Source organism: Primulina huaijiensis, chromosome 7 (assembly GCF_012295235.1).
Source record: "Primulina huaijiensis isolate GDHJ02 chromosome 7, ASM1229523v2, whole genome shotgun sequence".
NCBI classification, from domain to species: Eukaryota; Viridiplantae; Streptophyta; class Magnoliopsida; order Lamiales; family Gesneriaceae; genus Primulina; species Primulina huaijiensis.
Window position 1 is genome coordinate 2840242 of NC_133312.1, and position 16633 is coordinate 2856874.

At 35.5% G+C, this 16633-nt stretch overlaps 1 protein-coding gene across 1 annotated transcript; it reads right to left on the bottom strand.

Annotated features, from left to right (window-relative positions):
• Nucleotides 1–937: 937 nt before the first annotated feature.
• LOC140981480 (syntaxin-52-like) lies at nucleotides 938–8485 on the bottom strand. The gene is made up of 6 exons (XM_073447894.1): nucleotides 8242–8485; nucleotides 2669–2888; nucleotides 2051–2256; nucleotides 1838–1938; nucleotides 1699–1743; nucleotides 938–1180 (listed from the first exon to the last, which is right to left on the bottom strand). Exons 2-6 carry the CDS (start codon nucleotides 2884–2886, stop codon nucleotides 1049–1051), a joined length of 702 nt encoding a protein of 233 aa, XP_073303995.1. The 5' UTR covers nucleotides 2887–2888; nucleotides 8242–8485; the 3' UTR covers nucleotides 938–1048.
• Nucleotides 8486–16633: the final 8148 nt, after the last annotated feature.

The window sequence follows — 16633 nt, forward strand, 5'->3', positions numbered from 1 at the left end:
AAAGATAAAAACAAACCAAACCAAAATTTTATTTGATTTTTAGTTTGTATTATATTATTAACGAGTTTTGTAACAAACCAATTACACTTGACATTTTTTCCAAACTTTAACTCAAATAAACATAACCCTGAAATTTTAGGATTCTTTTTAAACATGACAACCTTATGAAATACAAAGATTGTTTATACCACGGCCCTTAAGAATGATAACTAGTAATTTCATTTTAAAAAAAATTTTGCCACAAAAAGTTTTAAGTTCGTATCACAAAAACCAATCAAGAAAATTTTGCCTTGGTTAACAATTTTAGATGAAAATTTTGCTTCCGTAAACATCAGTAGAAAATTTACCGATTCAGCAAATTAAGTAGATGTCACTAGGGAAATTGGTTGAACCGGTCGGAGCTTGACCTTGGTCATGCCCGTCTTACCCGTCTCAGACGGGTTTATCGAATCCCAAGACCTGCCTCGGATCTTCTTGGGACCTGATTGAATGGTAAGCCCTTCCAGTCCATTGCCATCTCTAGTCGCAACAAGTGCGAAAAACCAGTTATACTTCCATTCTGAGTTCAAACCCAGCAGATTGTCATCTCTAGTTGCAACAAATGTTAAACAGTTTTACTTTCGTTCGATGGACTGGTAAAATGTACCTCATACAGCGACCAAGTGCATGTGCATAAACTTCCAGCTAAGAAGAAATTATTTGAGTTTGAGCTTTTTTGGAAACATCAACTTTTTTAACCCAGCCTTCCCCTAAAAACTTTAGGGTCCATGTGTATCTGGATGAATTACAAGACGATACCAATTTTATCACACAGAAACCTCGTGACTTGTCAATATCAATAGTTTGAACTACAATGAGAGCTGCATATTATCAAATAACAAGGAAATATCACAAACCAACTCATGTCACTCAGTGTATGTTGAGTACGAGGCAGGGAAAACTGAAATCCATGAAATGGAAATTACGAAGCTTTCGAGCAATATTGTGGATCGATCTATGGCGCAAAGAGATTTGAAACCACCAATTTGATCCAGTTTTATATAGATTATTACAAATACTTGACCAGCAAATATATAACAACAATCAAAATAACAATCCCAATAACTGATAAACATAAGCTTAAGCAGGAGCAGCCACCCTTTGTCCGTTTATTCAATCTTGCAAGCATTGTCTGAGCTCGCTGTTCCATTGAAAAAAAAAACGAAGAAATGAACGCAGCTGAATTTGACTTACAAAAAAATTTAAAGGAAAATTCGGGTAAAATCAGAAGCTTCATGCACAGAAAGTGCTCTCCAGAATACAAGTTTAAGATGTCAATCAATCATACATCATCACAGAGCTTTGACCAACCAAGTTTCTTCTAGAAATGCGTTATTTATCTCAGAAAAATATTTAATCGTCTCCAAGCGTGGTATGTCATAATGTGAATCCTTTTGAAAGACGAACTCGTATTATAGTCCACCGCTCTTGTTTTCAATTCAGTGGGGGACTTTCTAGTACATTAGTTTCTTATTCTGTTATGGTAAAATTCCAAGAGTCGTTGATGTTGAGTATCATCATCTTCAATATCACTACTGTGCCTTGATGTTCAAAAATAGGCCTGAAATAATCCTAAGGAATATGCCTCAAACTAACACAACGAGGCATAAAGGATTTATTAATTAAGGATATATAAAATGTTCGTAGAAAAAATATCACCTGTAGTCTGGAGTCTGTAATCTCAACGTGCTCGTCAAGATTATCCTGAGTATCAAAAACAGATAATAAATTAACCGTGATATTCAAAATGTGACAAAGTATGTGGACAAGACATGCCGAGGAGAATAAGAGCACTAACTATTAGCCTGGTATGCAGATCTAACTCTTCGTTAACTGCCAAGGCAATATGCTTGGTGCTTAATACTGTCTCCTCCAATTTCTCAAGACCCTCATCTTGTTCTAGAGACGAAAAAGCATAAAACAAATAAAGATGGAACATAGCAATACTAGACGCTATATCAAGGTAAGGAAAAAACAAGTAAAATTAAAGATTAAAGCCACAGCAACCAGCCTTTCATTATCTGTCTCTGAAGATGGACAACGCCAGAGTTGTCTAGACCAGTTGTTCTAGTCATAGCATCAGCAGGCTTGATTTCCGGCCCAAGCAAGCTGTCTCTAATTACAAAGTTGGACATATTCAATGTTGAAGCCATCTGGTATACTTTTGATCTCAAGTTTGCAGCCATGTCCTTGCGACGATTCATTTCTTTCTCAGTCCTATAAATGAGATGCAGAAGGATAAGCATACAACAAGAAAATGGTCATATAATATATTTCTCCATTTTGTGAAGAAAAATAATGCAGCAGGAAACCACGAGCTTAGAGATGTTTTCTTTAAATAACTTACATTTCCCTTTGTATCACTGAGCCACAAAAAGAACATTTGAACTTATATGTGAAAAAGATTAAGCGAAAGGCACCACGATGAATTAAATTCACCAATTATACTAGGGTTAAAGACTTTGCTATTGACCATCTATAGTTTATTTTCCTTCTTTGAGCAAGTATTTACAGATCTGTCTCAATTAAAAAGACTAAGTTATAGGCACCACAATGATTCCTGATTCTTATCTAATGGTAATTATTTCTGTAATTCGATAAATTAAGCAGTTCAATTAATATATCTTACAGAGATTGCTTTCCAGGAAGCTTTGACAAAAGAGACTGTAAGCTGTCCAGTCTGGTTGCTAATATAGTAATTTTCCTCCGAATTGCAGACGAATGGTGCTGTGCCTCCGGCCCAGTCACTGGCAATGAACTCCTTTCAGATATCATCTTGCTAATATCATCAGCAAGTTTGACTGCTTCATTATACTCCCTCACCCATGAGTCTCCAGCAGCTGCCATTGCTATGATTAAAAAAAAATAGGGAGTTTTCTGCTGATTAGCCGCTTTACTAAGTAATGATCATGTACACTTCATGAGGAACAAAATTTATAAGTAAATTTTCAACGACCATCTAACAACCAAATTTGGAGGGTCGAATGCCAAGGAGCAAAAATTATTTCATTCTTTAGAAGTTGTTTGACAATAAAATTGTCTGAAAGACTCAAATTTAAATCATTTGGTACTAGCACAAGCAACTTCAAAGTACCACAAAACAAAAGAGAAGATAACAACAGCAAATCTGACAACTTCGGTGTATCTAAAAATTGAACACCGTGCATAATTCCGGAAAACAAAATATGCCAAATGCTGAATTGATCTCAAATAAATAGGATTCTGTTTGTCATGTCTATATTAGTAAATAACCTCAATTCAGGAACACAGTTACACAGATGGCAACGGAGCAGCCAAAAAGCCTCGAAATGTAAATAAATACCATCAAGTTTTTATATAAATTAATAGATGCATGAGAAGCTGCGTTGAATTTCGAAATTCAACCAATTTTTCATATATTCTGTAAGGCTTAATAGAAATGTTACGGAAATGTAAGCAAATTCCTCATGGATTTTATTGATAACAAGGCTTATATAGTCATACAACTCTAACTGAAAGGAGAGAAAAAACAGTCCACAAATTTATTTGAGGGCCACGGCTATTGAAAAAGTCAAGAAACAAACAATCCTGAATTATTGGTATTTATTCTAACAGTACTTTGAAATAGTTAGTCCTAAGATATTAACTCCAACAATTCCTCCCTTGAACTTATTGTTATTGATAATGCAATTAGTTCATCTCAGGAACAGTGCACACTCCAAGTTCTTCACGGAACTTTTGGAAATCTCCCAATTTTAGCGGCTTTGTCATCAGATCAGCAACTTGATTTTGAGTTCCACAATAAACCAGATCAACAACTCCTTCCTTTGTAAGATCTCTGAGAAAGTGAAATCGCACATCTATGTGTTTGGACCGACCATGTAAGACTGGATTTTTGGATAACTTGATGGCAGAATTGTTGTCACACATCACCATGGTGCTTTCTTCTTGTAGATAACCAAGTTCTTTCAAAACATTCCTCATCCAAACAGCTTGGCATGCACAAGCTGCTGCTGCCACAAACTCCGCCTCAGTAGTTGATAAAGTGACAATGGGCTGCTTTCTAGATGACCAAGCTACTGCACCCTCACTCATCATAAACACGTAGCCAGAAGTACTTTTACGATCTTCCATATCTCCTGCATAATCACTATCTGTGAAAGCCAACAAGTTTTCTGCTCCTCCCTTCTTGTAGAAGATTCCATAATTCATGGTTCCTTTCAAATACCTTAAGGTCCTTTTTGCTGCTTGGAAGTGCAACTCAGTTGGATTGGCCATAAATCGACTAATCAGACTTACAACAAACATGAGATCAGGTCGTGTGGCTGTGAGATACATGAGGCTTCCCACAATCTGTTTGAAATAAGTCTCATCCACTTTGACTCCTTTCTCATCTCTGCATAATTTATACCCCGGAACCATGGGATTACAGACTGCATTGCTTTCCTTCATCCCAAAACGATCCAACACTTCTGCTGCATATTTCCTTTGACAAATAAAAATGCCTTCTGTCTTCTGTAGAACTTCTATTCCAAGGAAAAATCTCATTTTTCCTAAGTCAGTCATATCAAACTCTTTCTTCATTGAACATTTGAATTCAATTATCATATCTGCATCATTACCAGTGAACAAAAGATCATCAACATAAATACTCACAATGAGAATCTTACCTTCATTGCTTCGTTTGATAAATAAAGTGTGTTCACTGTGACTTGCTTGAAAGCCCTCCTTAATGAAATAAGATTCAATCCGACTAAACCAAGCTCTTGGAGCTTGTTTTAGTCCGTAAAGCGCCTTATACAGCTTGTACACTTTCTGCTCATTTCCCTTCTTTTCGTACCCCTTCGGTTGCTCCACATAAACTTCCTCGCTTAGCTCTCCATATAAAAATGCAGATTTGACATCTAGTTGGTAAAGCTTCCAGCCTTTGTTTGCAGCAAGTGCTATGATCATCCTCACAGTGTCCATTCTTGCTACAGGTGCGTACACCTCTGTATAATCTACTCCATGTTGTTGGGAATAACCTTTAACCACCAACCTTGCTTTGTATTTGTCAACTTCTCCGAGTTCATTCAGTTTAGTTTTGTAGACCCATTTCACTCCTATTCTTTTTGCCCCAGCTGGTAAATCTACTAACTTCCATGTTTGATTTTTTTCAATAGAATTAATTTCTTCATCCATGGCCAATCTCCATTTCAGACTTTCCACAGCTTCCTCGAAATTCACTGGATCTGAAGATACAATAAGTGCCATATTCATTTCTTCTAATAGACCTTCACCTGAAACATAGTCTCTCATCCACATGGGAGGATGTCTAATTCTGTTCTCCCTAGCATTCATGCCTACTTCATCACTGGTACTTGAGGAAACATGTGCATCTTCGGTTTCATCAAATTCAGCTTCTTCCTCTTCTGTATTTTCTTCACATTCTTCTTCATCATGGGTAGTACTTTCACTATCTTTCCATTCTAAATCTATTGACAGGTCCTTTTCGTAGCCTGCATCCCAATTCCATTGACTTTCTTCTTCAAAAAACACATCTCGACTCAAAATGATTTTTTTTGTAATAGGATCATACAATCTGTACCCTTTTGACTCATCACTAATACCAAGAAGTACACATTTCATACTCTTATCTTCGAGTTTCGTCCTCTTAGCATCTGGAATATGGACATGTCCAATACATCCAAATACTTTGAAGTGCTCCACTGATGGTTTTTCTCCACTCCAAGCCTCTTCTGGAGTCATTTCCTTAACAGCTAGTGTAGGTGATCGGTTCAAAACATACACTGCCCATCTCACTGCTTCAGGCCAGAAAGTCTTAGGCATCTTTTTTTCTGATAACATTGATCTCACAAGGTTCATTATCGTTCGATTCTTGCGTTCGGCTACTCCATTTTGCTGCGGAGTGTAAGCCATAGTTAACTGCCTTCTTATCCCATTCTGCTTGCAAAATTCGTTAAAATCCATAGAGTTAAATTCTCCTCCCCTATCTGTACGCAAACACTTAATAGGCAAACCAGTTTCCTTTTCCACAAACACTTTGAAACACTTGAAGAGATAAAATGCTTCTGATTTTTCTAATAAAAAATATATCCATGCTTTTCTAGAGAAATCATCTATGAAGCATAATATGTACCTCCTTTTACTGTTGGAAGCAGGAGTAATAGGGCCACAGATGTCTGCATGAATCAATTGTAATTTCTGAGTTGCTCTCCACTTGCTTTTCTTTGGAATTGGATCACGATGTTGTTTGCCCTTCATGCAATCGGAACACACAACAGAGGAAACTGGTAATTGGGGTAGTCCAGTAACCATACCTTTTGATTGCAACAGAGTTAGTCCCTTGTGGCTGAGATGAGCATATCTACAATGCCATAGGTGAGTTGTGTCTTGTGTTGTGGTGTTGAAGCATGATTCCTTTTGAGACAACAAAACGAACATTCTATTTGCTGTCATGTTTGTCTGAATAATCAGACCCTTTTGAGGATGATATATTCGACACATTCCTGATTGAAATAGTATGGTCAAGCCTCTCCCCTGTAGTTGACCTATACTCAAAAGATTATTCTTGAGTTCAGGTATATAATAAACTTCAGTGACTACATGAGTTACTCCACACACCATCAACTTCACACTTCCCTTTCCGAGTACATTCATTTTAGTGTCATTTCCAAGTTTTACCACATGTCTAAAGGTGTCATCCATCTCATGAAATACTGATTTATCTCCACACATGTGATTTGAGCATCCCGAGTCCAAGAACCAGACCTCTTCCTTTTTTGCGTTGTTCATCTCTACATATGACATCAACAAGAGCTCTTCTTGTTCATCTAACTCAGCATAATTTGCCTCCTTGTCCAAGGCAGGACATTCATATTGATAATGACCGAGTTTGTGACATTTATAGCATTCAATCGTGGCTCGATCGAAACTTTGTCTTCCTCTTCCTCTACCTCGTCCTCTAAATGTGCTTCTACCTCTTCAACGTGTAGGAAACTTCTCCCCCGTACTTACTTTCAAAACATGATCTTCTCCATTTCTCCTTCGAAACTTCTGTTCATGCACAATCAAGGAGCTCTGCAGCTCATCAACAGTGAGAGAATCCATGTCCTTTGACTCCTCAATAGAACATACAATGTAGTTGAACTGTTCTGTTAAGGACCGTAGAATTTTCTCCACCACTTTGACATCTGGCATGTCTTCTCCATAGTTTCTCATGTTATTAGCAACCAGCATCACTCTTGAGAAGTAGTCGGAAACCGATTCTCCAACCTGCATTTCTAGAATTTCAAAATCTCGACGAAGTGCCTGGAGTTGTGCACGTTGAACCCTTGCATTTCCTTGAAACTTTCTCTTCATTGACTCCCAAATTTGTTTGGACGTGTCCTTTTGAAGGATGGTTTTCAAAATTAACTTGTCAATTGACTGAAAGAGATAGTTTTTCACCTTTAAATCCTTGAGCTTAAGATCATCCAATGTCTTTTTCTGTGCGGCTGTCAAAACTTCTGTTTCTCCAGGTTCAGAGTAACCAATTTCGATGAGATTCCAGTATTCCTTAGATCGCAAAAAGTTTTCCATCAGCATACTCCAGTGGTCATAATCTCCATCGAACTTAGGAATGCTAGGTTGAGCAAAACCAATGTTTCCTTCTGCTGCCATTTCTCAATCACTCCCTAAGTGTTTCACTCTTACTCTCAAGTGTTTTGCTCTCTTAGATTAGGATACTGCAGTTCCTAACCACACTCGGAAATCTCACGGTCAGGCCTCTCAACGAGGCTCTGATACCAATTTGTAAGGCTTAATAGAAATGTTACGGAAATGTAAGCAAATTCCTCATGGATTTTATTGATAACAAGGCTTATATAGTCATACAACTCTAACTGAAAGGAGAGAAAAAACAGTCCACAAATTTATTTGAGGGCCACGGCTATTGAAAAAGTCAAGAAACAAACAATCCTGAATTATTGGTATTTATTCTAACAGTACTTTGAAATAGTTAGTCCTAAGATATTAACTCCAACATATTCATCAGTCCAAAAATTCGGGACCTCGAAAACAATATAAGTGAGGATATCCTTCGAATCAAAAATCACACGAGAAAATGAGCTATTGTACAGGCGACCATGAATTAAACTACGTAAACGAAAATTAGGGTAGATAAAGAAGGCCTTCAAAAGCCCAATTGACTGACCGAGGAAGAACGTATGCTTTACTTTTTACCTTCCCAATTGAAACCGCCGATCCGAATTATGGATTGAAAAAGTAATTGCGACACTTTCCAACGGCAATTGTGACTATTTGTCCTGTCGAAGCAGGGGGTGGCACCAGGTAGCGGCAAGCTTTGTCCGGCCCAGTCGTCGTCTCCGTAACGCAAATTCGCACCCGCATAGTTATATATTTAATCGATTTAATTTAATAACCGTAGACAGCTCTCGTGCTTCCCGACTTTTCTTCTTTCCTTTTTTAAATTCAGTCAACGCCGTCTCTGCGTGTTGGTACGGTCATAACTCGTAGCGATCAACGAATTGAGTCAGTTCGTAAATTTTTCGAGTTCAATGAATAAATATTTGATTTGTTTTGAATTTATAGAATTTGAGCTGAATATTTTCAAATTTTTTTCGAGATAAACTTAGGCCAAAATTATTTTATTCAATAATTTTCGAGTCACTCATGAGCCTTAATATTTTATTAATATAATTATATATTAAATATATATACATTTCAAGTTTTTTTGGATTTTTTGAACTTTCGAACTTTCATTCTCGAACTCTACTATCAGAACAATAGCTCGCAAATAGGTACGAAGGTTTCACGTTCGAGCTGAATTTGAACAAAAAAAATTAAAAATTCTGAATTTCGAATTGAGTTCGAATTCGAATAGACTTTATTCAAGTTGAATTCTAGCCTTAATTTTTTTTATTAATATTCGATTTGATTTGATTCGTTTACACCTTTTCATCGATCTCTCCCGTCTCTTCGGAATATTCGATGCTACCTTTGTGGGCATTGCCCTGACCCAATCAAATTTTGCCACGTGTCAATAGTTTTTTTTTTTTTTAATTCAAACCATGAGTTGAAATTGGGATTGCAACATGTCATCCATCGGCTGGTTCAGGGCAATGTCTTTACAGCCAGCATCGAATGAACCCGTCTGTTCATTCCTTAATCAATGTCGGCAGGAGCATTTATTGCATGTCGGGTGAATTGGTTGAATTCGTTGAATAAAAAAGCGTGGGATGCAAATGTTGGCTTATAATTGTCAAAATAAGGCGCACGAAAGTAAGACGGAAATAACGCGTTTTTAACGCGTCTTCACACTGACAGGAACTCTATAAATAGAGCTCTCTCCCCTCATTTCATATCATCCCTTTTCGAGTTTTCTATAATCTTATAGTATTTGAGTGCTTAGTTCTATAATATGTGTGAGGTGTTTTGTTCTCCTGTATTAAGAGAGTATGTGTTCTCTTTGGAAACACCGTGAGTGAGTTGTACATCACAAAATATTATAGTGGAATTCTTTTTATCTTGCCCGTGATTTTTACCCTAATAATTTTTAAGGGTTTTTCACGTAAATCTCAGTGTCCAGTTTATTCTTTATTTTTGGGTTTATTATCTCAAATTATCACGTGGGACCAACAATCAATGCCCCTCTCGCTATCTTTTTCTCTTTTTTTTTCCTTCCCAATTATATCGGGACATTAAAAATTCTAAAACTTCCATTATATTTAATTTAAAAAAAATTCTATGTAAAAATTATATAACGTGATCCATTATATTATATTATTTTAACAAACATATGTTATTTTTTATAGAAATTTTTTTTTGTGAAATCGTCTCACGAATCTATATCCATGATATGGATTGACTCAGTCTATATCTATCATAAAAAATAAAAATTTTGAAATAAAAAATAATAATTTTTCATGACTTGGATTAAGTTGAAGATATATATCTCATAAAACTGACTTGTGAAATTGTCTCATAAATTTTTTTGTATATTTTTTATATACATATGAAAGAAAATGTCATATTCAAAATTTCTCAATTAGTTTCCGCCTTCATAGAAATTCATATCTACGGTATATTCAATTAATTTTTAAAAAAAATAAAAGTACATTTAAAATTTATAAACGTACCTCCAAAATAATATTGAGAAAAAGTGAATTATATTGAGATACTACATAAATTTTGTTGAAGTTTAATTTTAATTGAAGGTTAAATGCTAATGAAAAATAATTTCCAAAGCGGGATGACACGTTATGGTTTTTTTTTTAATTATGTTGGATCTGAAATAATTAGGTTATTTTTAAAGATTAAAAGTGACACGTTAGGGTTTTTTTTTTTTTTAAAAAAAAAGAGTGACACGTTAGGGATCAAATGGTGCCCTTTACAATTATATATACGTGTGACAAATTTCAAATAAAATAAAATAAATTGTTATAAATATGGTTGTTTGATTGATATGAAATTCATTATATTCATTCATATTTTATTATATTCTTTCTTTTTATCTCGTTAGATGTTAATTTATGACATGTTATCAATACAAGTGTACTTCTTTAAGGTATAAATTCATAAATAATTTTATCGTTAGTCTTTGTGTGTGTGCTCTCGAAGAAGTATAATATTTAGATTTTATATCGATGTTCTCGAAATAAAAAAATTTTAATTGTATATTAATGCTTTTAATTTTATGTTAATGTTCCTAAAGTAGCACAATATTTAAATTTAATATTGATGTTCTCGAAGTAACATAAAAAATCGATTTTATATTTATGCTTCTAATTTTATACTAATGCTCTTGAAGTAACACAATATCTAGATTTAATATTGATGCTTTTGAAGTAGCACAAATTCTATATTTATATTGATGCTCTTGAATAAGAACATTTTTTAGTTTTATTTTGTTGCTCTTGAAATAGCACAACACGATTTTATGTTGATAATATTGAAAGATATGTGAAAAAATATAATATTATAAGATTTATCATATTGATCAATGTTCTACGGTCTATCAATATTATTCATATCTTTCGAGATTTGTAAAATTCTTAAAAAAATGATAATATAATATATAAGATTTATCAGTATTAATATAGAATATTGATATAAGATATAAGATTAATCAATATTAATGAAGAATATTGATCTAATATCTGACATAAATCAATATTCATGAAAAATGTCGATCCAAGATTTAAAATTTGTCAATATTTTTGAAGAATATTGATTCAGTAGGAATTACAAATATATTCTTGTTTTGATTTAATCTTTCTTATCATATCTTGACATAATTGTTTAGTATTTACATTCCTTTTTATTTTCGTTGGTAAATTATTTATGATCATAGGTCCATGAAAGTTCAAAATTACATAGTAAAATCGGTAATACGTATTATTCTTGCATTATTTGTTATGCCATTTAACTTGTTTATTTTTTATGGATATTGTTGAGGTACAAGAATTGTCTTTACTGGGTAGAGCGATCGAACCATGACGTTTGTATTGTTATGCAGTTTAAATTATTTGAGTTGCACTATTACCACAAACTATAATATTTGGTAAAGTGGCAAGCTCTCATTCCAACAATTGGTATCAGAGCGAGGCATGAGTTCAAGTCTCTCGAGAAGCATATTTATATGCGTTTTGGAGGATGTTGGGTTAAGCGTGTATAAGTGAGAGTAGTACTATCATAAATGACCTCCTGAGAAGTTCTCGTGCATTAACCTTCTGACGTTGCGCCACTTGATCTGATTGGCTAGGTGAGCCGTAAAAGAATAATACATGATCTTAACGGGTAATATTGTTTCTGTTGGTGGCAGGGCCGACAGTAAGAAAATGATAAGACTGATCTCTAAGGGGTATGAGACAACACCAGCAGATAGACACACCTATCCAGACTCATAAGCCTAACAACTAGACTCATTAACTCTCACGTATGTGCACTATGCACTGTCACAAATATAAAAAATAAATAAAATTACGCTTTGACTAATAACTATCATTTTTAGCTTAATAAAAACAAGTTCATCTTAACATAAACTTATTCTTCAATCGTCTACGATGTTCACATCCTCCATTAAAGTAATGATAATAAGGCATATTTTTTTAATCTCGACATTGTACTTGATAACAAATTCTCTCTTTTTTCCTGCATGAACATGTGTCATACACTTGCCATATTTTATGGCCTCTACGATTTTTCAACCATCGATTTGTATATAACCTTAATTTTATGACCTTTTCATTATCTTTATTTTGTTGCTTAAATTATATATACACTTGTCTTTCTTGAGATTCAATATTATTGTTTAATAATTAACCGGTTTTTCCCGTCTACACCAAATTTCATAAGCAATATCATACTTCGTTTATTCTCTATGCTCAAAAGGAATTATTATTTGAGCTACGAAAGATCAAGTTTGTTTAACGAAATTGGTAATATGTGGTTGTTCTTGCATATAATTAAGTTATAACTTGTTTAATTATGAATTTATTTTTAGATTAATGATGGAATATCAAAACAAATGTTTAGAAGACAGTGACAACAACTCACACCATATTTTAAAGTAAAAAATATTTTTTGGAATTAACATTGGCGGAAAATAATGTTATATATAACAATATCGGGTGAATAAAAAATTATTGAAAATCATGAAAAAACAAAAATCATTTTACCAAATGAGACAAGTCTATAAATTGCAAATACACTTTATGCTATCAAATCTAATAGAAATTTGTTTATCTTTAAAGACATCCGTCATAATGGATATCATTTTAAAACATTGTATGAAAACAACTTTGAATATCTTTGCATTACATATATTATATCCTGTCAGAAGCATATAGAAGAAAGATTATGTGTACTTCATTATGAGATGTATAACACAATAATAAAATTAATTGAGGCAAACACAGTCACAAACCAAAGGTTTGGTGACAACAAAAGTTACTTATTATGGCATGAGTTACTTGGTCACACGGAGACAAATTTGATGCGTAGAATAATAAATAATCTTCTTTGACATCTTTTAAGAACCAGAAAATTATTTTACATGAGTTTATCACAATACAAATTAATTATAAGATCTTCCAACAAAGGTGGTTGTTGAAATTCCAACTTATTGGAGAGAATTCATGAGGATATTTGTGGTCCGAGGCACCCGCAATGGACCACTTCGATACTTCATAATGAATCTTATGAAGCATACTTGGGACTTCCAGCTTTTCTGGCAGAAATAAACAAAGGATTTTCGATGGATTACGGGAGAAAGTGTGGCGGAAATTACAGGGATGGAAGAGCAAGATTTTTTCGATAGGGGGAGGAAGTGTCGGCAATAGGTGGCAGACTATATTTATTACGGTTGGTGGCAAAAACGTTTATAAAACGTGGGTTGGCATATTTGAGTGCTTATTTCTATAATATTTGTGAATATTTTCTTCTTCTGTATTAAGAGAGTGGGTGTTTTCTTTGGAAACAGAGTGAGTGTGTTGTACACCATAAAAATATTATAGTAGAATTCTTTTTATCTTGTCCGTAATTTTTACCCTAATAATTGTTGGATTGAAATTATGGGCTTTTAGGCTTATGTGCTTTCCATGTGTGTGAATGGAAATTTGAAAGGTGGGTTTGTCCCACATTGGAAAAATGAAGTGGTATAGATAAGTTTATATAGTGTTACACTTTAGGGAGGTGTAACAATGATTGGTCAAGAGGCTCTCTCTCACACATACAGGCGCAGGGGGGTGCAAATCATGGGCCCGATTTGCAGTGGAAAAAGGCTTGACTTGTGTGCAAGCGTACGAGCGCGACCTGGGTGCGTCGAATGTCGGACCGAGACCGATCAAGGCAAAAATCGCCTAGCAGTCTATGCCGTCTTTTGTTTTGTTTTGTTTTTTTTTTTCCAGTTGAGACCTTTCACATGCCCTTGAGACCTTTCGCATGGTCTGACTGTTGGTGCTTCATCTCCCCAACTGTTAGTGATTCATCTACCATCTTTAAGGCAACTTTTGGCCTTTCGTATGGATGGTATTGACAAGTATAAATAGAGGATGTGCCTAACCTAGAAAACACCCACCGAAAATCCACTTTCTCCTCACTATACTTCTGCGTTCTGCTACAGTACTTCTGCATTCTGCTACAATACTTCTGCTTTCGCTACAGTCCTTCTGGTTCTGCTACAGTACTGCATCTGCTACAGTACTTCTGTTCTGCTACAGTACTGCTTCTGCTGCTACAGTACTGCTTCTGCTCTATTCACTGATAAAGTTCAGGTACTGATGTTGTTCGCTAGCATAGTGCTTTGTGCTGCAACTCTGCTGGTTTGCCCGTTGTATCCTGGAAAACAGACGTCCGCTGAATCCTCGGAGCACATACCGGAGGGGGCGAATCTGTTTTAAGGAAACTGTATAAGCTACAGGCCTCAGTTTGATTTATTGTACTACTGTTTTGATTAACTACATTGATTTGCTGGTTTTACACATAGCTATCTGTTCTGTTTCTTCCATATACTTTGAACAACAAACTTAAAACAGATTTTACTCATTACGTGATTTTTAAAGTTCAGATATGGCTACTGAAACCAACGTGCTAAGGGAAACTGGTCATGTTGTGCCGCAAGTTGTCCCTCATGCTAACCCACGTGCTGCTGCGGTTAATGTCCCAGCCAGCCACGGTGAAAATCCTGAGAAGTTCACTGGTGTGGACTTCAAGAGGTGGCAGCAGAAAATGTTGTTTTACTTGACAACACTGAATCTGGCTAGATTCCTATTCGAGGAGGCTCCTAACCTGAAGAGGGTGAGGGAGATGTTGAATCCGTCAGTGCACTGGAGGCTTGGAATCATTCTGATTTACTATGCCGAAATTATGTGCTGAATGGATTGACCGACTCGCTGTACAATGTGTACTGTGAAAAGAAGACAGCCAACGAGCTATGGGAATCCCTTGACAGAAAGTACAAAACCGAGGATGCCGGGGCCAAGAAGTTTCTTGTAGGCCGCTTTCTGGATTTTAAAATGGTGGATTCAAAGCCGGTTATCAGCCATGTTCAAGAACTCCAAGTGATTCTTCACGAGATTCACGGTGAGGGGATGACTTTGAGCGAATCATTCCAAGTGGCTGCTATTGTTGAGAACCTACCACCAGCTTGGAAGGATTTCAAAAACTACTTGAAACACAAGCGAAAGGAGATGAACGTTGAATTGCTCATTGTTAGACTTCGCATCGAGGAAGACAACAAGAGTTCGGAAAGACGATTGTTTTCTCCTGTTGCCGCTAAGGCAAATGTTGTAGAGCATGGCCAAAGCTCGAAAAAGAGAAACTTATCTCCCTCCAACAAAAAGTTGAACCTTAGACCTAAAGGAGGTGTTTCAAAGAAGAAGTTTTCTGGAAAATGCTATAACTGTTATGGCATGGGTCACAAAGCATCTGAATGTAAGAAGCCAAAGAGAAACCGAGAGGTGAATATGGTGGAGAACATATCTCAAGAGGTTTCGAACATGAATCTCTGTGCTGTAATATCAGAAGTTAATCTGGTGGGTTCTAACCCAAGGGAATGGTGGATCGACATTGGTGCCACTCGCCATGTTTGCTCCGACAAGGAGATGTTTGCTAGTCTTGATGAATCTATGAATGGGGAAAAGCTATTAATGGGAAATTCCGCTACTTCTGAAATCAAGGGTCAAGGGAAAGTTGTTCTGAAGATGACATCTGGAAAAGAACTGACTCTGAACAATGTGCTGTATGTACCGGATATTCGCAAGAACTTGGTGTCCGGGTCGCTTCTTAACAAGCATGGTTTCCGCATTGTCTTCGAGTCAGATAAGGTGGTTTTGTCAAAGAGTGGAATGTTTGTTGGCAAAGGTTATGTTTGTAATGGTTTGTTCAAACTAAATGTAATTGTTATTAAGCCCGTGATGAATAAAGTTAATACTTTTGCTTACTTGCTTGAGTCTTCTTGTTTATGGCATGGTAGACTTGGACACGTTAATTATGATACAATTCGTAGATTAATTAACATGAAAAGCATTTCTGCATTCCAAATTGAGAAACAACACAAATGTGAAACTTGTGTTGAGGCAAAACTAACGAGATCATCTTTTCGAACTATTGAAAGAAATAGTGAACCACTTGATCTAATTCACAGTGATATATGTGATTTAAAAGGTGTACAAACTCGTGGTGGAAATAAATACTTCATTACTTTTGTTGATGATAGTACAAAATTTTGTTATGTGTATCTCCTCAAAGTAAGGATGAAGCTATTGACAAATTTGTCCAATATAAGAGTGAAGTTGAAAATCAACTTAGCAAGAAAAATTAAGGTGCTAAGAAGTGATCGTGGAGGTGAATATGAATCATCATTTGCTGAGTTGTGTGCTCAATACGGTATCAAACATGAAAGAACTGCACCTTATACTCCTCAGCAAAATGGTATTGCATAGAGAAAGAATCGGACCTTGAAAGAAATGATGAATGCATTGTTATTAAGTTGTGGTTTACCACATAACATGTGGGGGGAAGCTGTTCTAACAGCAAAATACCTTTTAAATAAGGTGCCCCGAAAGAAGCAAGATAAAAGTCCATATGTGTTATGGAAAGGTAGAAGTCCTTC

Coding starts and splice junctions, on each gene's coding strand:
- LOC140981480 (XM_073447894.1), bottom strand. CDS start 2,886: ATGGCAGCTGCTGGAGACTCATGGGTGAGGGAGTATAATGAAGCAGTC. Junction 1,939..2,050: donor TCAGAGACAGATAATGAAAG/GCTGGTTGCTGT, acceptor TTTCGTCTCTAG/AACAAGATGAGGGTCTTGAG. Junction 1,181..1,698: donor TTACAGACTCCAGACTACAG/GTGATATTTTTT, acceptor TCAATGGAACAG/CGAGCTCAGACAATGCTTGC.